This window comes from Scyliorhinus torazame, chromosome 2, assembly GCF_047496885.1.
Source record: "Scyliorhinus torazame isolate Kashiwa2021f chromosome 2, sScyTor2.1, whole genome shotgun sequence".
Taxonomy (NCBI): Eukaryota; Metazoa; Chordata; class Chondrichthyes; order Carcharhiniformes; family Scyliorhinidae; genus Scyliorhinus; species Scyliorhinus torazame.
Genome location: NC_092708.1, coordinates 291997482 through 292018790, shown reverse-complemented (window position 1 = coordinate 292018790; position 21309 = coordinate 291997482). Strand labels below are relative to the sequence as shown.

General features: G+C 49.1%; 1 protein-coding gene across 6 annotated transcripts in view; it reads right to left on the bottom strand.

Moving 5' to 3' along the window:
* The window catches only part of akap6 (A kinase (PRKA) anchor protein 6), a 1059704-nt gene that overhangs the window by 732819 nt on the left and 305576 nt on the right, over window positions 1-21309 (bottom strand). Inside the window, exon 1 of one of the 6 annotated variants that reach the window (XM_072488460.1) lies at window positions 21117-21232. The exons of the other annotated variants lie outside the window; for them this stretch is intronic. Coding sequence (XP_072344561.1) covers window positions 21117-21128 — 12 coding nt within the window. The 5' untranslated portion in view covers window positions 21129-21232. Of the gene's footprint in view, window positions 1-21116; window positions 21233-21309 lie in introns of those variants that run through there. 6 annotated transcript variants of the gene reach the window in all.

Sequence of the window (21309 nt, the reverse complement as noted above, 5' to 3'; positions counted from 1 at the left end):
TCCTGGCACAGCTGCACAACCTCATGCCTTCGCCTTGGAAATGTAATGCATGACAGGGAATTTCACAGATGCTATGGTTGTGACTATATTGAAGAATGGAGCCAAGTTCAATTGTGTTAACAGCAGCGGAATCTCCTTCCAGGGTAGCACAGTGGTTAGCACAGTTGCTTCACAGCTCCAGGGTCCCAGGTTCGATTCCCAGCTTGGGTCACTGTCTGTGCGGAGTCTGCACTTTCTCCCCGTGTCTGCGTGGGTTTCCTCCGGGTGCTCCGGTTTCCTCCTACAGTCCAAAGATGTGCAGGTTAGATGGATTGGCCATGCTAAATTGCCCTTAGTGTCCAAAAAGGTTGGGTGGGGTTGCTGGGTTACAGGCTGGGGTGGAGGTGTGGGCTTAGGTAGGGTGCTCTTTCCAAGGGACGGTGCAGAATCAATAGGCCAAATGGCCTCATTCTGCACTGTAAATTCTATAATCCTCCTCAGTTGTCTCCTCCAAGTGGCTGAAGAGCTCCTTCTAGTGTCGCAATGTGGTTTTGTTCTCATCAAGGGACACCACAGACCTGATCTTAACTACATGGAAAATTGAAGGCTTCTGGAGCATCCTCCTCAAATTTAGCTGTCCTCAGAAATGTGTTGCTATCCTCCACTGACTCCAGGATGACATGCAAGCTGTGATCATCACCAATGGAACCACCACAGACCTTCATTCAGTGAAGACTGGGATCAAACAAGATTGTGTCATTGCACCAACCCTCTTCTCCATTTTCCTCACTACAACACTGCACCTCACCCCCAGCAAATGACCTACCTGTGTAGAAATAATCTAAGAACAGACAGAAACCGTTCAATCTACAGTGTTCAATTAGTGTTCAATTCTGGTCGCCACACTACCAGAAGGATGTGGAGGCTTTAGAGAGGGTGCAGAAGAGATTTACCAGAATGGTGCCTGGTATGGAGGGCATTAGCTATGAGGAGTGATTGAATAAACTCGGTTTGTTCTCACTGGAACGAAGGAGGTTGAGGGGAGACCTGATAGAGGTCTACAAAATTATGAGGGGCATAGACAGAGTGGATAGTCAGAGGCTTTTCCCCAGGGTAGAGGGGTCAATTACTAGGGGGCATAGGTTTAAGGTGAGAGGGGCAAGGTTTAGAGTAGATGTACGAGGCAAGTTTTTTACGCAGAGGGTAGTGGGTGCCTGGAACTCGCTACCGGAGGAGGTAGTGGAAGCAGGGACGATAGGGACATTTAAGGGGCATCTTGACAAATATATGAATAGGATGGGAATAGAAGGATACGGACCCAGGAAGTGTAGAAGATTGTAGTTTAGTCGGGCAGCATGGTCGGCACGGGCTTGGAGGGCCGAAGGGCCTGTTCCTGTGCTGTACATTTCTTTGTTCTTTGTTCTTTGTACACCTTCTCCAACTTCAGACATTGGGCTTCATTATGCAGCGTCTGTGATTATGCTCACTTGGAAACTGGGCTCCTGATCATTGTCGACTTCTTCCCCAAAACAAATGAGAAAATGGACATTTTGCTAAATCCCTGGCAAACTGAGGTTCTCCTCCAACCAGCTTTCACAGCAAAACACCTCTCCTGCCCGTTAAGAATTGACTGCGGGCTCCTAGAAGAGGTGGACCATTTTCCAAACCTTGAGAACCTCCTGTCAAGGAAGGCTGATATAAATGGTGAAATTCATCAGCACCTCCAATGTGCCAGCGCGGATCTTGGCTGACTGAGGAAAAGAATATTTGTGGACCAAGATCCCAAATCCTAGGCCAAGTTCATGGTGGGGTAACAGTGATTCCTGTGCTCCTTTATGATATGGTCACTTGGCCAACTAAAGCAGGCACCTCAAAGAACGGGAGAACTACCACCACTGGTGTCTTCACAAGATCCTTCAAATTTAGTGGCATGAAAGGTCGTCCAATATCAATGTTCTCTTGGGCGTCTTCTGCTGCAATCGAGTTCCGAGTCGAATAGCTGCTTCAGGAGTCCAGTGCAGGCATGCAAATCGATACTGGTTTGAGAAAGGACATATTAAAAATAATAATCTTTATTAGTGTCACAAGTAGACTTACATTAACACCGCAATGAAGTTATTGTGAAAGCCCCTAGTTGCCACACTCCAGCGCCTGTTCGGATACACAGAGAGAGAATTCAGAATGTCCAAATTACCTAATAGCGCGTTTTTTAGGTAATTTGGACATTCTGAATTCTCCCTCTGTGTACCTGAACAGACGCCGGAATGTGGTGACTAGGGGCATTTAACATTAACTTCATTGCAGTGTTAATGTAAGTCGACTTGTGACACTAATAAAGATTATTATTATGCCCTTTCTCAAACCAGTATCGATTTGCATGCCTGCACTGGACTCCTGAAGCAGCTATTCGACTCGGAACTCGATTGCAGCAGAAGACTCCCAAGAGGACAGTGAAATAGCTTTGGGAATGTCCTCAAACTTCCCTGAAGATATCAAACATGTCCTCTGACTCATAGGAGCCCCTGGCTTCTGACCAACCAAAATAGAGAAGCTTCATTCAGGAAGGCACCAAACACATCGAGGGACCTCACTAGGATCACGCAGAGGTGAAGTTAAGCTGCCGGAGAGAGTGCATTAACGTCCAAAAAATTAATCTAGTCGATCCTACAAACAGAACTGGCTCTGCATGTGCCAGAGCCTGCAAATCAAGCATTGGACTTATCAGCCACCTTGGACAAAGTGAAACCGAATGGAAGCAAGTCATCCTCAATCCTGAGGAAAGACGAAATACATCATATCATTGTGGAAACAACGGCAACAGCCATATTAGAACACTCTGTTACACTCAATATGAATCTTTGTTTCAAATTTACATAATTTCCTCCACGTGCCTCAAACATTATTTCCAAATGTAAAGATTTCCAATATAATAGGAGGCCATTCATCCCATTGAGTCGGTACCGACCCTCTGATAGAGCAGCCCACCTAGGCTCACTCCTCCCCCTTATCCCCATAGCCCAATAACCCCACCTAATCTGCACGTCCTTGGACTCTAAAGGGCAACTTAGCATGGCTAATCCACCTAGCCTGCACATCTTTGGACTGTGGGAAGAAACCGGAGCTATGGAGGAAATGGGGAAAAGTGCAAACTCCGCACAGACAGTCAACAAGGCTAGAATTGATGCTATTATATTATTTACCTCTTATATTGGCCGGGATTCTGTGAAAATAGGGCTATGTCCCCACGCCCGCCGGAAAATGGCCGCTAATCACTCCAGACATTTTTCAAAAAGTCCGGAGTGATTCTCCGGTTTTAAGAGGGATAGCAGGGCCCCGCCGTGCGCCGTGCAGCTCCTGCTACCTATACGGGGCCCTGCACATCCGGCCGCGGGTCCGTGCATGCGCAACATGGCAGAGCCACACAGACGGCCAGCGTGGAAGAGATAGGCCCCCCCCCCGGATCGCGTGCCTGCCGATCTGTAGCCCCCGATCGTGGGCCTGTCCGTCGTGGAGACCGCCCCCAGAATCTGATCCACCCCCCTCCCCCCAATCCACCAGGACGGCCAGTGCGGCCGTGGGTCCGAGCTCCCGCCGGGTGGAACCAGGTTGGAACTAAGCCGGCGGAACTCGTCGGGAACGAGGCCAGTCGATTGCGGAGAATAGCCATGGGGGACTATTCCAACTGCCCCCAACCGGCGCCACGTCGACTGCGCACACGCAGCTGGCGGCGATTCTCTGGTCTGCAGAGAATCGCGGGTCCCGGCACCGCGGGTCTGAGACCCGATTCTCCGACCCCGCGCCGAGCATGATTTGGGCGCGGAGGCTCGGAGAATCCCAGCCATTGGCTTCAGCTTCTTGCAGATCAGATATGGTCTCCTCCTTGGAGAAATACAATGATTTATCACACTTCTTACCCTCTTACAGCATACAGTAAAAATGCAGGTGATTAGAACTGTACCTTAACACTGCATATAACTTCTAGTTTTACAGATGGATGAGAGGCAATTGGTACACCCCTTCTCCCAATAAAAAGCAGACATCCTGATTTTCCAAAAGCGCTAATTCCTTGATGTGAGATCAAGGTGGTAGGCTCTTGAAGACAAGAAGCCTCATTCTCTCCTCAAATAGAATAATGGATTCTGTGAAGAGTTTCAATCAGTCTGTTCTTTCACGTTGTAGGAATAACAGCAAAATCGACTATTATTTAAATGGTAGAAAATTGCAGCATGCAGCTGTGCCGAGGCACATGAGTGTTCTTGTGCATGAATCCCAAAAAGTTGGTTTGAGATGCAGCAGGTAATTAAGAAGGCAAATGGAATGTTGTCCTTCATTGCTAGAGGGATGGGGTTTAAAAATAGGGAGGGTATGCTGCAGCTGTATAGGTTGCTGGTGAGGCCATACCTGAAGTACTGTATACAATTTTGGTCTCCTTACTTGAGAAAGGATGTGCTGGCACTGGAGGGGGTGCAGAGGAGATTCACTAGGTTGATTCCAGAGTTGAGAGGATTAGCTTATGAGGAGAGCATGAGTCGACTGGCACCATACTCATTGGAATTTAGAAGAGTGAGGGGAGTTCTTATAGAAACATTTAAAATTATGAAGGGAATAGATAGGATAGAAGCAGGGAGGTTGTTTCCACTGGCGGGTGAAACTAGAAGTAGGGGGCATAGCCTCAAAATAAGGGGGAGCAGATTTAGGACTGAGTTGAGGAGGAACTTCGTCACCCAAAGGGTTGTGAATCTGTGAAATTCCCTGCCCAATGAAGCAGTTGAGGCTACCTCATTGAATGTTTTTAAGGCAAAGATTGATAGATTTTTGAACAGTAAAGGAATTAAGGTGAGTGGGTGGGTAAGTGGAGCTGAGTCCACAAAAAGATCAGCCATGATCTTATTTAATGGAGGAGCAGGCTTGAGGGGCCAGATTGCCTACTCCTGCTCCTAGGGCTTATGTTCTTATGTTGTACCCAATCCAATTATATCCAATTTGGTCCCTAGCATTGATTTGAACACAAATCATTTGGTTTTGGTACATATCTTATTACAAAATTTTTTTTCACTTCAATTTCTTGTTTCTTCAAGAGCTTTTAGATGTTCGGGGAAGAATCCTGCTTCATAGTATGGAGTATGTTAACAACAAATCTTTGTTAACAACTGATAATTATGTACATATTTACATTAGAAAGTACATGAATGGAGCTGACTCCATGGTACGTCTTAACCCAACTGTGCCCATCTCCAGACTGACTCTCATCTGGGTCAGGTGTCATCTTATATCACTGTGTAAGCTGTATTGTACTCAGTCCCACATTAAGCCTTAAATGTACCAAACCCTGTCACTATATTCTGTTGTTACTTCATCGAGGCCTGGCGCTTTCCTTGTACTAATCATTTTCAAAGCATTCTGATATCAAAAAGTTTGGTCCGTCGTCTGCCTCTATATCTTGAGAAATCCCACCATTTGGGCCATCACGCTTATAGTGTGTCCTTTTTACTAGTGCATCCCTTTCAAACAGTATTTTGCCATCTTTTTCTTCATAGAATCCATACGGTGCAGAAGGAGGCCATTCCGATCACTGAGTCTGCACCGGCCCTCTGAAAGACCACTTTATCTCGGCCCACTCCTCTGCCCTACCCCACACATTGATCATGACCAATCCACATAACCTGTCCACCTTTGGATTTTTATTTACCCACTATCTGCAGTTATCCTTTCCTTTCTATCTGTCAAATATTTCACCTTTGGGTCTATAGCTCTCATTTTATGATTTCTTACCAACTCTAATATTTCATCACACATCTTATTACACCATTTCTCTTTAGCCTTCCTACATGTATTCTATATTTTCTTTTCAATGTCTTTATACTCAGTTCTGTTTATTTTCTTTCCCCCTTCTATCATCATTGCTAGTATCCGTCATCCACTCTTTGTCTCGTTTTCTTTTCCATTTTGGTAATATTTCCTTTGCAGCATGCTGCATCTTTCAGGTCAGGATATATTCCAAGTGAATTGAGATATTCATTGTTTGTTAAGATACCTGAGAAATCTATAGCAACAGAGTACAATCAGTTCAGAACTATAAGCGTAATGAGTCATCTCATTAAAGTGATCTTGAGGCTTCCGGTTGCAGTGATGCCTAGCTAGCCGCACGTTTCAGCGGCTCCAGCTCCGACGGACCTTCGGGCTCTTTTAAGAGCCCCAACGGGGAATTTTTCGATGACGCAACCTGGTGTGGGGTGTGTGAGAAGGGAGTCCCCCCCAAAGGAAGGAGGAAAAAACCGGCGGCGGCGGCTGCAGCGCGAGGAATCGTCGACCAAAGGGTCAGAAAGAGAGAAGTACAAGATGGCGGCGGAGAAAGCGCAGGCGACATGGGGGCCTGAGCAGGATGAAATTGTGAGACGGTGCGTGGAGCTGCTGAAGAGGGAGGTGCTGACCCCGATGCTACAGGCAATTGAGGGGCTCAAGAAGACACTAAAGATCCAGGAGACAGAGCTCCGCGTGGTGGAGCAGAAGGTGACAGATATTGAGGACGAGATCCTGGGCCTGGCGGTTAAGACACAGACGCACGAGGCACTTCATAAAAAGTGTACTGAAAGGATCGAAGCCCTAGAAAACGGAGCGCGAAGGAAGATCCTTCGGATACTGCGTCTCCCTGAGGGTGTGGAAGGAGTGGACTGTGGAGCGTACGCAAGTACGATGCTGAGCTCACTGATGGGTGCTGAGGCCCCTACGGGCCCCTTGGAGGTGGAGTGGGCAAATCGGATTCCGGCGAGAAGACCAAAAGCGGGAGAACCACCCAGGGCGATAATCGTGCGATTTTACCGCCTTAAGGATAGAGAAGAGGTCCTGAGATGGGCTAAAAAGGTGCGGAGTAGCAGATGGGAGAATGCAGTGGTACGGGTATACCAGGATTGGAGTGCGGAGGTGGCGAGAAGGAGGGCGAGCTTCAAACGAGCCAAAGAGGTGTTGCATAAAAGGAAGGTGAAGTTCGGGATGCTGCAGCTGGCAAGACTATGGGTCACGTATCAGGAGAGACACCATTATTTCGAGACGGCGGAGGAAGCATGGACCTTCATCAAAGAAGAGAAATTGGATCGGAACTGAGGGACTGATGCTGCAGGAAATGTTATTGTTAATGTTATGGTTGAAGTTAATTGAGAAGTAAATTGGGAAGGGGGGAGACATTGGGGAAATGTGGGCGCCGGTGAGGGGGGAAAGACGGGACATAGTTGGAGAATGGGGAAGGGGAGGGGGAGGGGAAAGGGAGCTGCGCCATAAGAGGCGGGTCAGATAAAGGGATGTTCCCGTGCCAGAAAGAATAAGGCGGGAAGACAGGCGCAAGGCGGATGGGAGTTCCCCACACGGGGGGGGGGTCGAGGAGTGAGCAGGAGTAGCCGGGGTCAGTTGAAGTCAGCTGACTTATGGAAGTAATATGGGGGGAGCAATCATGCTATAAAGAGATCTAGCGGGGGGGGGGGGGGGGGGGGGGGGGGGGGGGGACAACTGGGTTGCTGCTGCGGAAATCCAAAAGGAAATGGCTAAAGAGTGGGTGGGCGGGGATGGTGTGCGACGCTGGGGGAGCGAGCGGGAGCGCGGAGGCGGGATATGGGACTGGCCTAGAGAAGGTAATGGCTAGTCGACACTGGAGGGGGGCAGGTAGCCCCCTAGTGAGGCTGATCACGTGGAACGTGAGAGGCCTGAACGGACCGATAAAAAGGGCCCGAGTGCTCGCGCATTTGAAAGGACTAAGGGCAGACGTGGTTATGCTCCAAGAGACGCACCTAAAGGTGGCGGACCAAGTTAGGTTAAGGAAAGGATGGGTGGGACAGGTGTTCCACTCAGGACTGGACGCAAAGAATAGAGGGGTGGCCATTTTGGTGGGGAAACGGGTAGCATTTGAAGCAAAGAACATCGTAGCAGATAGCGGAGGTAGATATGTAATGGTGAGTGGCAGGCTGGAGGGAATGGAGGTCGTGTTGGTTAATGCGTATGCCCAAAACTGGGACGATGCGGGATTTATGAGACGGATGCTGGGGCGTATACCGGACCTGGAGGTAGGAAACTTGATTTTAGGAGGGGACTTTAATACGGTGCTGGACCCGGGGCTAGATAGATCCAGCTCAAGGACCGGAAGAAGGCCGGCAGCGGCCAAGGTACTTAAGGGGTTTATGGACCAAATGGGGGGAGTGTATCCATGGCGATTTCTTAGACCTAGGGCTAGGGAGTTTTCCTTCTTCTCCCATGTCTATAAAGTGTACTCCCGGACAGATTTCTTTGTTTTGGGAAGGTCGTTGATCTCTAGGGTGAAAGAAGCTGAGTACTCAGCCATAGCGGTTTCGGATCATGCCCCACATTGGGTGGACCTAGAATTAGGAGAGGAAAGGGAGCAGAGAACACTCTGGCGATTAGATGTGGGACTGATGGCGGATGAGGGAGTGTGTGCAAGAGTGCAGGGGTGTATTGAGAGATACCTGGAGGTCAATGACGACGGTGAGGTCCCTGTGGGAGTGGTATGGGAAGCACTAAAAGCGGTGGTCAGAGGAGAGCTGATCTCCATTGGGGCCCACAAAAGGAAAACAGAGGCCAAGGAAAGGGAAAGATTACTGGGGGAGATTTTAAGGGTGGATAGGGAATTTGCAGAGACCCCGGAGGAGGAATTGTACAGGGAGAGGAGACGACTCCAGACGGAATTTGACCTTCTGACCACCAGAAAGGCGGAGGTACTGTGGAGGAAGGCACAGGGGAGGAGGTATGAATATGGGGAAAAGGCTAGTCGCCTGTTGGCTCATCAATTGCGAAAGAGGGCAGCAGCGAGGGAGATAGAAGGAATTAGAGACGAAAGGGGAGACACGGTGCGAAGGGCAGGAAAGATAAATGAGGTGTTCAAGACCTTCTATGAGGAACTGTATAGGTCTCAACCCCCAGAGGGAGAGGAGGGGATGCGGCAGTTCCTGGACCAATTGAGGTTCCCGAAAGTTGAGGAGCGGGGGGTGGTAGGCCTGGGGGCACCGATTGGGGTGGACGAGGTTATTAAGGGACTGGGAAGCATGCAAGCAGGGAAGGCCCCGGGACCAGACGGGTTCCCGGTGGAATATTACAGAAAATATGTGGACTTGTTGGCCCCGTTGATGGTGAGGACGTTCAAAGAGGCCAGGGAAGGGGGGACTCTACCCCCGACGATGTCGGAGGCGACGATATCGTTAATTTTGAAGAGGGATAAAGATCCGTTGCAGTGCGGGTCCTATAGACCCATTTCATTATTGAACGTGGACGCCAAATTGTTGGCAAAGGTACTGGCATCGAGGATAGAGGACTGTGTCCCGGGGGTGGTGCATGAAGACCAGACAGGGTTCGTAAAAGGGAGACAACTGAATGTTAACGTGCGACGACTATTAGGGGTGATAATGATGCCCCCAGTGGAGGGGGAGGCAGAGATAGTGGCGGCAATGGACGCCGAGAAGGCATTTGATAGGGTGGAGTGGGAGTATTTATGGGAAGTGTTAAGGAGGTTTGGGTTTGGGAACGGGTTTATTAGCTGGGTTAGACTTCTTTATGGGGCTCCCAGGGCAAGCGTAGTTACAGGTCAACATAGATCGGAGTATTTCCGACTATATAGGGGTACAAGACAGGGATGCCCGCTGTCTCCATTGTTGTTCGCGTTGGCAATTGAACCTCTGGCCATGGCGTTGAGAGACACCAGGAAATGGAGAGGGGTGATTAGAGGGGGAGAAGAACACCGAGTCTCGTTATACGCGGATGACCTATTGTTATACGTGTCGGACCCAGCGGGGGGGATGATAGAGGTTATGCGAATTTTGAGGGGCTTGGGGGATTTCTCGGGGTATAGGCTAAACATGGGGAAGAGTGAATTATTTGTGATACATCCAGGGGACCAGAGTAGAGAGATAGAAGGCTTGCCTCTAAGGAAAGTGGAAAGAAACTTCCGATACCTGGGGATTCAGATCGCTAGGAGCTGGGGAACCTTGCACAGACTTAATCTGACACGGTTGGTAGAACAAATGGAGGAGGACTTCAAGAGGTGGGACATGCAGCCTCTATCGCTGGCAGGCAGGGTGCAAGCAATTAAGATGATGGTCCTCCCGAGGTTCTTATTTGTATTTCAATGTCTCCCTATACTAATCACCAAGACCTTTTTTAATAAAATAGACAGGAGCATCACGAGCTTCGTGTGGGCAGGGAAAGTTCCGAGAGTAAGGAGGGGGTTCCTTTAGCGTAGTAGGGACAGAGGAGGATTGGCACTACCGAACTTGGGCGATTACTATTGGGCCGCCAATGTGGCAATGATACGTAAATGGATGATGGAGGGAGAGGGAGCGGCGTGGAAAAGACTGGAGAGAAAGTCCTGTAAAGGGACGAGTTTAGAGGCGCTGGTGACGGCGCCGCTACCGATCTCACCTAAAAAGTTTACCACGAACCCGGTGGTGGCGGCAACATTGAATATCTGGGGATAGTGGAGGCGACAGAGAGGGGTGCGGGGAGCCCTGGTGGGGTCCCCAATCAGGAACAACCATAGGTTCGCCCCAGGAAGAATGGATGGAGGATTTCAGAGCTGGTACCAGTTGGGAATTAGGAGGGTGGGAGATTTATTTATAGATGGGACTTTTGCGAGCTTGGGAGCATTGGAGGAAAAGTATAAGTTGCCCCGGGGAAATTTCTTGAGATATATGCAGGTGAGGGCGTTTACTAGACAACAGGTGAGGGAATTTCCGTTGCTCCCGACACAGGGGATACAGGACAGGGTGCTTTCAGGGGTGTGGGTCGGAGAGGGCAAGGTGTCAGAGATTTACCGAGAGATGAGGGAAGAGGGGGAGGAGTCGGTGGGCGAACTAAAAGGAAAGTGGGAAGAAGAACTAGGGGAGGAGATAGAGGAGGGTATGTGGGCTGATGCCCTAAGCATGGTAAATTCCTCTTCCTCATGCGCCAGGCTTAGCCTGATTCAATTTAAAGTGCTACATAGAGCACACATAACGGGAGCAAGATTGAGCAGGTTCTTTGGAGTGGAGGACAAATGTGAGAGGTGTGGCGGGAGCCCGGCAAACCACGCACATATGTTTTGGGCGTGCCCGGCACTGGAAGGGTATTGGAAGGGAGTGACGGGAGTGATTTCGCGGGTGGTGAAGGCCCGGGTCAAACCAGGCTGGGGGTTGGCTCTATTTGGAGTTGCGGAAGAGCCGGGAGTGCAGGAGGCGAAAGAGGCCGACGTTGTGGCCTTTGCGTCCCTAGTAGCCCGGCGCAGGATCCTACTCATGTGGAAGGAGGCAAAAACCCCCGGACTGGAGGCCTGGGTAAATGATATGGCGGGGTTCATTAAACTGGAGCAGATAAAGTTTGCCCTGAGAGGATCGGCTCAAGGGTTCACCAGGCGGTGGCAGCCATTTCTCGACTACCTAGGGGAACGTTAGAGGGAAGACAGATGACCAGCAGCAGCAACCCAGGGGGAAGGGGGGGGGGGGGAGGGGGGAGTGGGGGGGGGGGTAATTTAGTTTAGGTCAAAGATAATGGGGTTTTGTTACTTGTGTATTGTTAAAAATGTCTGTATTGTTACTGTTGCGTTTGCTTTGTAAGAGGGGAAAAATTGTTGTTTGGGAAAGAATTTTCAATAAAACATATTTAAAAAAAAAATTTAAAGTGATCTTGAAAATCATACTGGACAGAAATAATTAAAGGGTTGGAGCAGAAATTGCTGAAATGCAGTCTGGATTTCAAAATGGAGTAGGTACAAGAGAGGGAATAATTACCTTAAGAATTATCTTTGATAAATATCTGGAAGCAAACAATAATGTATATATAGAAATTTTATAGGCTACGAAAAACGTTCAGTCATGTTTAACGCCAAAAGAGGTGCTGCTGAAATGTGACGCTGACAGCAAAGATGTGAGATTTATCCAGGATCTATCTTGGAACCAAAAGCAAGGATCAGGTCAGAAGAAGGCCAATCAGAGATGTTTCAATTGAAGACAAGACTGTGTACTGTCGCCAAAATTATTCAGTCTGTACACAGAACAAATATTCAAAGACTCAGAAATACTTGCAGGCGGAAAGGTTGGAGGCAAGAATATAACAAACTTGTGATTAACTGATGACACAGCACTACTTACAGAATAAGAAGAGGCCTTACAAAATATCTAGAAGCTTAGAATATGTATTGAATCTGACCAGAAAAAGACAAAAAAAATGGTAGTTACAAGGAATATGTTAGAAGAAACTAAAGTGAATATTGAAGTGCGTGGTGTCACCCTGGAACAAGAAGAAAAATCAGTCTACTTAGGACAAATAAGGACAGAAGAAGGTAGATGTGGTGCCAAATTCAGAAGATGGATAGAGATAGCCAGAATAATTTTGTGAAGATGACGAATGTGTTAACACGGATGTGTTAACACGTGTCAACACGGATTCGTGAAGGGTAAGTCTTGCCTCACAAATTTGATTGAATTCTTTGAGGAGGTAACTAAGTGTGTAGATGAAGGTAGAGCAGTTGATGTCGTATACATGGATTCCAGTAAGGTGTTTGATAAGGTACCCCATGATTGGCTCATGAAGAAAGTAAGGAGGTGTGGGGTAGAGGGAAATTAGGCCAATTGGATAAGTAACTGGCTATCACATGGAAGACAGAGGGTGGTGATGGATGGAAAATGTTCAGACTGGAGACCAGCTACCAGCGGTGTACCACAGGGATCAGTGCTGGGTCCTCTGCTATTTGTGATTTTTATAAATGACTTGGAGGAGGGGCCTGAAGGGTGGGTCAGTAAATTTGCTGATGACACCCAAATTGGTGGAGTAGTGGATGAGGTGGAGGGCTGTTGTAGGCTGCAAAGAGACATTGATAGGATGCAGAGCTGGGCCGAAAAGTGGCAGATGGAGTTTAACCCTGATAAGTGCGAGGTGATTCATTTTGGTCGGACAAATTTGAATGCGGATTACAGGGTCAACGGCAGGGTTCTGAGGAATGTGGAGGAATAGAGAGACCTTGGGGTTCATGTCCACAGATCTCTGAAGGTTGCCACTCAAGTGGATAGAGCCGTGAAGTAGGCCTATAGTGTGTTAGCGTTTATTAACAGGGGGTTTGAGTTTAAGAGCCGTGGGGTTATGCTGCAACTGTACAGGACCCTGGTGAGACCACATTTGGAGTATTGTGTGCAGTTCTGGTCACCTCATTATAGGAAGGATGTGGAAGCATTGGAAAGGGTGCAAAGGACATTTACCAGGATGCTGCCTGGATTGGAGCGTGGGTCTTATGAGGAAAGGTTGAGGGAGCTAGGGCTTTTCTCATTGGAGCGAAGGAGGATGAGAGGTGACTTAATAGAGGTTTATAAGATGATGAGGGGAATTGATAGAGTGGACTTTCAAAGACTATTTCCTCGGGTGGATGTAGGTGTTACAAGGGGGCATAACTACAAGGTTTGGGGTGGGAGATATAGGAGGGATGTCCGAGGTAGGTTCTTTATTCAGAGAGTGGTTAGAGTGTGGAATGGACTGCCTGCTGTGACAGTGGAGTCGGACACTTTAGGAACTTTCAAGTGGATATTGGATAGGCACATGGAGCACACCAGAATGACAGGGAGTGGGATAGCTTGATCTTGGTTTCGGACAAAGCTCGGCACAACATTGAGGGCCGAAGGGCCTGTTCTGTGCTGTCCTGTTCTATGTTCTATGTTCGAAGTAGAAATCTCAAGCTTGTATCAGAGAAAAAACGTGTAAGATGCTTCATTCTATACATCTCGGACCCACAATGCAGCATGGAAGGAATCATCGCGCTCCTGTGATGCATGATCAATTGCACAAAGACTAAAGTTGGGTACAACTGTGGCTTTATTACAGTCAGATGCGTGGCCTCCTGCTGCAGCTGGCGAAATGGCAGGGCACTGGAGGTCATGCATATTTATATAGTTCTGCCTGGGCGGAGCCAGACGGCAGGAGCTACCGGCGAACCTGTAGTGTAGGTCCTACCTTACATCTCCTATTACAGTGGTTCACCACATTCACCCCCTGTTAAAAATGAGTCCGGCGGGGGTGACGTGAAACTATATACAATTAGTGCAATTATGTACAGTGGTAGGGAAAGAAAAGTCCATGTTGACGGTCCGGAGTCCGTCAAAGGTTCAGCCGGTCCGGTGCGTGGTGCTTCGTTGGGAGCGGCGTAACAGTGGTGGCGAAGTCGGTGCTGGCAGTGGTGGAGGTGGCAGCGGTGGCGGTGCTGATGCTGGTCAGTCATCGGGGAGCTCCGGGAGCGTGCAGAAGTCCTCTTCGTCCACTTGTGCGGAAAAGAGGAGGGGTCTCCACCAGGTCTGGTGGGGTCAATATTGGCGGCGCGGTGGGAGGTGGGGGAGGGGGCGTATTGGTGGGGGTGGGGGGGGGGGTGTTGGGGTGGAACCTGACAGTGCCAGGTCCCTGAGTAAGACTGTATCTTGGCAGCCGTCGGGGAACTCAACGTAGGCATATTGAGGGTTGGCGTGGAGCAGGTGAACCCTGCCCACCAAGGGGTCCGCCTTGTGGAGTCGGACGTGCCTATGGAGAAGGACCGGTCCTGGAACAGCGAGCCAAGTCGGGAGTGACACCCCAGATGTGGACTTCCTGGGGAAGGTGAAAACACATTCATGGGGTGTGTTATTAGTGGCGGTGCACAATATTGACCGGATGGAGCGTAGAGCGTCAGGGAGGACCTCCTGCCAGCCAAAGGCTGGGAGGTCCTGGACCGTAGGGCCAGCTGGACGGCCCTCCAAACCGTCCCATTCTCCCGTTCTACTTGCCCATTTCCCCGGGGGTTGTAGCTGGTCGTCCTGCTGGAGGCTATACCCCTGCTGAGCAGGAACTGCCGCAACTCATCGCTCATGATTGAGGATCCCCTGTCACTGTGGATGTAGGCGGGGAAACCAAACAGGGCGAAGAAGGTGCTGAGGGCCTTGATGACGGTGGCAGATGTCATATCGGGGCATGGGATGGCAAAGGGGAATCTGGAGTACTCATCGACCACACTGAGAATGTACGTGTTACGGTCGGTGGAGGGGAGGGGCCCTTTGAAATCCACGCTGCGGCGTTCAAAGTGGGGGAAGCCTTCACCAGGCCCGCACAGTCCGGCCGGTAGAAGTGCGGCTTGCAGTCCGCACAGACCTGGCAGTCCCTGGTGATTGTCCTTACTTCCTCGACGGAGTAGGGCAGATTGCGAGCTTTGACCAGATGGTACAATCGTGTGACCCCTGGGTGACAAAGGCTGTCGTGTAGGGCCCGGAATTGGTCCACTTGTGCGCTGGCACATGTACCTCGGAGAGGGTGTCTGGGGGCTCGTTGAGTTTACCGGGGCGATACAAGATCTCGTAATTACAGGTGGAGAGCTCGATTCTCCACCGCAAGATTTTATCATTTTTGATCTTGCCCCGCTGTGTGTTATTGAACATGAAGGTTACCGACCGTTGGTACATAAGGAGAGTGAATCTCTCACCGGCCAGGTAATGCCTCCAATGCAGCACAGCTTCAACGATACCTTGGGCCTCCTTTTCGACAGATGAGTGTCGAATTTCAGAGGCATGAAGGGTGCGGGAAAAGAGTGTCACGGGTCTGCCTGCCTGGTTTACAGTGGCGGCAAGGGTGACGTCTGAAGCGTCGCTTTCTACTTGGAAAGGCAGTGACTCGTCCACTGCGCGCATCCCGGCCTTGGCAATGTCTGCTCTGATGCGGGCGAAAGCGTGTTGTGCCTCGGCCGCGAGAGGGAATTGGGTGGACTGAATGAGTGGGTGGGCCTTGTCCGCATAGTTTGGGACCCACTATGAAAAGAACCCCAGGCAGCGTTTGAGGGCCTTGGGGCATGTTTGGGAGGGGAAGTTCCATGAGGGGGCGCATGCGGTCAGGGTCGGGCCCGAGAAGTCCGTTTTGGACTATATAGCCGAGAATGGCTAACCGGGTCATGCTGAACACACACCTCTCTTTGTTGTAGGTCAGGTTGAGAAGAGTGGCAGTGCGGAGGAATTTATCGAGGTTGGCATCGTGGTCCTGCTGGTCATGGCCGCAGGTGGGGACATTATCTAAGTACGGAAAGGTGGCCCGCAAACCGTACTGATCGATCATTCGGTCTATCTCTCTTTGGAAGACCGAGACCTCATTTGTGACACCGAAAGGGACCCTAAAGAAGTGGTAGAGGTGACCGTCCACCTTAAAGGCAGTGTATGGCCGGTCCGACTTCCGGATGGGGAGCTGGTGGTAGGTGGATTTCAGGTTAATTGTTGAGAAGACCTGGTACTGCGCAATCTGATTGACCATATCAGATATGCGTGGGAGTGGGTACGCGTCGAGCTGCGTGTACCGATTGATGGTCTGGCTGTAGTCCACGACCATCCTGTGTTTCTCCCCAGTTTTAACCACTACCACTTGGGCTCTCCAGGGGCTGTTGCTGGCCTCGATAATACCCTCCTTAAGCAGCCGCTGGACTTCGGACCTGATGAAGGTCTTGTCCTGGGTGCTGTACCATCTGCTCCTAGTGGCAACGGGCTTGCAATCCGCAGTTAGATTGGCAAAAAGGGAGGGGGGATCGACCTTGAGGGTGGCAAGGCCGCAAACGGTAAGGGGGGGTAAGGGCCCGCCGAATTTGAGGGTGAGGTTCTGGAGGTTGCACTGGAAGTCCAGGCCCAACAGGAGTGCAGCGCAGAGATTATTACTGTGGATCACCACATCCTGAAAGAGTTTGGTGCCTCCTCGGGCGACAAACTCAATATGAGCAAAAGCAAGATCTTCCCAGTGAACTCGCAAGGGAGAGGGGCAGCACTGGTGGGACTGCCGTTTAAACAAGCCCAACAGAAATTCCGCTACCTGGGGAACCAAATTGCTCAAGACTGTGCGGGGGTTCACAAGTGGAACCTGACCAGCCTGACTGAGAAAGTCAAAAAGGACCTACAGAGATGGAACACACTCCCACTCTCCCTCGCGGGGAGAGTCCAGCCGATTCAAATGAACGTGCTGCACAGGTACCTCTTCCTACTTAGATCCATTCCGATCTAAATTCCCACGGCCTTTTTCAACTCATTGGACAAGTTAATCATAGCGTTTGTATGGGAGGAGAAGAATGCTAAGATCCCAAAGAAGTTCCTACAGAAAACAAAGTCCAGGGGGGTGGGGGGTGCTAGCCCTCCCAAACCTACAGTACTACCACTGGGCAGCGACAGCAGAAAGAATAATGGGAGGAGGCCTCCTGCTGGGGGACCTCGCTCCGGGCCCTCACCCATCCCCACCCAAAAAACACGCCAGCAGTCCAGTGGTGGTAGCCACCCTCCAGACCTGGAACCAGCTACCGCAACAATTCGGCCTGACCAAAATGTCCGACAAAGCCCCCCATCTGCTACAACCATAGGTTTGTGCCAGCACTCACGGACGCCGCCTTTAAAAGGTGGAGACAGGACGGGGGGGGACCCTGACAGTCAGGGACCTAAACACCGACGGCAGGGTCACAACACTGGACGAACTGACGGAGAGATCCCAGCTAGCTAAGGGCAACAAACTCAAATACCTGCAGCTTAAAATATTCCTGCGGAAGGAGACAAGAACGTACCCACGACCACCACAATGGACGCTATTAGAATAACTACTGGACGCAGACATTCTAGGTAGAGGAAACTAGTGACATGCACCAACAACTGATAGAGAGGGTCGACACTGTACTGGACGTGACGAGGAGGAAATGGGAGGAAGACTTGGGGCTCGAAATAGGGTGGGGACTCTGGAGGGTTAACTTCACCTCCATGTGCGCATAGGGTCAACTCCACCTCCACATGTGCAAGACTCCAACCAAACGCAACTAAAAGTGATACATCGAGCCCACTTAACAAGAACCCGAATGAGTAGGTTCTTTCCGGAGGTGGAGGACAGATGTGAACAGTGCCAAGGAGGCACAGCCAACTACGCTCACATGTTCTGATGTTGCCCCAGACTTGCTGGGCACTGGACAGCCTTCTTCAAGGCAATGCCCAAATGGTGCGGATGAGGGTGGAGCAACATCAGATCAGCCAGATCTCTTCATGGGGAGGAGGGCAGACGCTCTTGCCTTTGCCTCCCTGATCGCCCGCCGCAGAGTCCTGTTCGGCTGGCGGTCAGCAGCACCACCCAAAGCTGCAGACTGGCTGTCCGACCTCTCGGAATTTCTCCAAATGGAGAAAATCAAATTCACCATCCGAGGGTCGGAAGATGGCTTTCTCAAAACATGGGAGCCATTCACCCAACTGTTCCGAGACATGTTTGTGGCCAACAAACAAACGCACAAACACACAAATAATCAAGTTATCAAGAGCCAGGCAAAAGTAGCCAAGATATGATAGAAGAGAGGGAAGGGAGGGAGGACCCGGGGAATAGCCAAACACAGCAGAAAAGAAAGTAGCAGAGAAGAAGGGGAGGGAGGAGAGGAGGGGGGCAGAAGGGAGGTAGGGGAGGAAGGAGGGAGGTGGGGAGGGACAGTGAGGGAGGAAGGACGAGGGAAAGAGAACAACAAAGGGGAGCCAGATGGGAGGAAAGAGGAGGGAACACAAACTGGGTGGAGAGCGCAGGAAACGACAATGACCACAACCAGCACAGCAAGGCGAAAGAGCGAAAGAAACAACAGGAAGAAGTACAACAGACGGCCGAAGCTGAGGCAAATGACAAATGGACAAAAAAAAAGAAATGCAAGTGACATCAGGGCCTTCCACCCGGTTTTGTTTTGCTTGTTTTGTATGAAAAAAGAGAAGTGGGGGGTGGAGGGGCGGGGGGGGGAGAAGGAAAGCCCCCCCCCCCCAACCTTACTGGTATGTGTAATGAAATTTTTCTTGCTTCTTTGTCTATATACTTCCTGTTTTTTTTCCTCTTTGTTTTTGTTTTAATTCTTTCTTTTTGGTTTCTCTGTGTGTACATCTGTAGATATACCATGTATAAAACCCAATAAAAACATTTTTTTAAATGATACCAACCTTTGCCAAAACCCTCAGCACTTCCTTGTGCCGTATTCCACTATACCCATCCTATCCATGTGTTTGTCAAGATGCCTTTAAACGCCGTTAATGGATCTGCTTCCACAACCTCCCCATGGCAACACGTTCCAGGCACTCACCACCCTCTGCGTAAAAAACCTGCCTCACACATCTCCTCTAAACCTTTCCCCACAGACCTTAAACCTGTGTCCCCTCGTGACTAACCCCTCTAACTTTGGAAAAAGTGCCTGCCCATCCACTCTACCATGCCCCTAATAATCTTGTAGGCCTCTATCAGGTCACCCCTCAACCTCTGTCTTTCTAATGAAAACAGTCCGAGCCTATTCAGCCTCTCCACATAGCTAACACCCTCCAGACTAGGCAACATCCTGGTAAACCTCCTCTTCACCCTCTCCAAAGCCTCCACATCGTTCTGGTAGTGCGGCGACCAGAATTGTGCGCAATATTCCAAGTGCGGCCTTACCAAGGTTCCGTACAACTGTAGCATGAGTTGCCAGTTTTTATACTCGATGCCCCGTCCAATGAAGGCAAGCATTCCATATGCTTTCTTGACTACCTTGTCCACTTGTGTTGCTACCTTCAAAGATCTGTGGGAGTAGATCTCTCTGACTTTCTATATTCCTAAGAGTTACGGTATATTTCCCCTCTATGTTAGACCTACCAAAATGCATGACCTCACATTTTTCGGATTAAACTCCATTTGCCATTCTCTGCCCAAGTCTCCAACCTATCTATATCCTGCTGCATCCTCTGACAATCCTCAACACTATCTGCCACTCCACCAACCTTGGTGTCATCTGCAAACTTACTAATCAGACTAGCTACATTTTTCACCAAATTGTTTATGTATCTGACAAACAACAGAGGCCCCAGCACAGATACCTGTGGAACACCACTAGTCACAACCTTCCATTCAGAAAAACAGAAAAATTGAGTTACAAATTTGGACCATTTAAAGCATAATTAAACGCAAATAAACTACCCATACATCACTCTTCTTTAAAATATCACTTGAACTCCTTACCAAGATGAAATGCTTCAATTGTCTTGTGCTCTCCATTGTCCTTGCTGGTGTAGAATTAGGTGTTTCTTTATCACAGTTCAACTACTTGAATGACAATGATGTGCGAATTAAAGATCAGGAAAAGCAGGAACTTGGATTTTTATTTATAACTTCACATCAATGTTAGAATTGGCATATGACCGGATATGAAAGATTTTATTCAAGAATAGATTGGTCAGAAAAGAGGCAAGGCTTTGGAGAGAGGGAGGCAACCATCAGTGAGGAGGGACAATGAAAACATTCTAGGATTGCCTCATACTCGAGATAGCTGGAAAGTTAACATGGAAAACAGATGCACTGGAACACTCAAAACAAACGAAAAAGCTTCATTAAAATGTCATGAGGGACGGCACAGTGGTGCAGTGGTTAGCACTGCTGCCTCACAGCACTGAGGACCCGGGTTCGATCCCCACCCCGGGTCACTGTGTTGTGGAGTTTGTTCATTTTCCCCTCGTCTGCGTGGGTCTCAACCCCCATAACCCTAAGATGTACAGGGTAGGTGAATTGGCCACGCTAAATGCCCCTTAATTGGTAAAAAAAGAATTACTGTAAATTTATTTTTTTAAAAGTCACAAGAACCCAGACTGTATGGTATTGCAGAACATGTTCACTGATCATAAAAGGGAATTAAATTTCAAATTTTTGTACATTGCGTGATTTTCACGTGCCTTCCTCATTCGGGTGAATTGATATGCTATTTTCACATGTATTTGCATATGTTCAGAAGATCTTTAAGTATATTTATCCATGATATTGTTGATTTAATTTATTAGTTAATTTTTTTTGCATTAAAAGAATCATGGCACCAACAGCACTTAACTCATTCAGAACACACTAAACAAGAACTGTCTCTGAAGAAGGAATCCTGCATATCCGGGTGTTCTGGAGAGTGAATAGGTCTGAACTGTGAACCACTCTCTTTCTCTCTCAATGACATGAATGCTGCAGAAAGTACTTATTTAATCATTGTTAACAGATTCAATTAAGAGCTGGTTTGTAGCATATTGGGAGGAAAGCCACATGCAATGTTAGCCAACCCTTGCTGAATGGTGCAACAATTAAATGACAATTGTAGTGCACTAGAAACATTCATGATGGATAAAAAGTAAACTTACAGTACTGTTCATGTATTAGTATCAGAACCTGTGCTGCTTTGGCAGAACCATTCCGGCTTTGTTCAAATGTGTTCTGGATACACTGACCTGGATTCTACTCTGTGGGATAAGCATTCCACTCTCCTGACTGAAATTCCATTAGCAGCCTGGTGACTGCAATTAGCAGAGTTATTTTCAGCACTGACCTAACAGC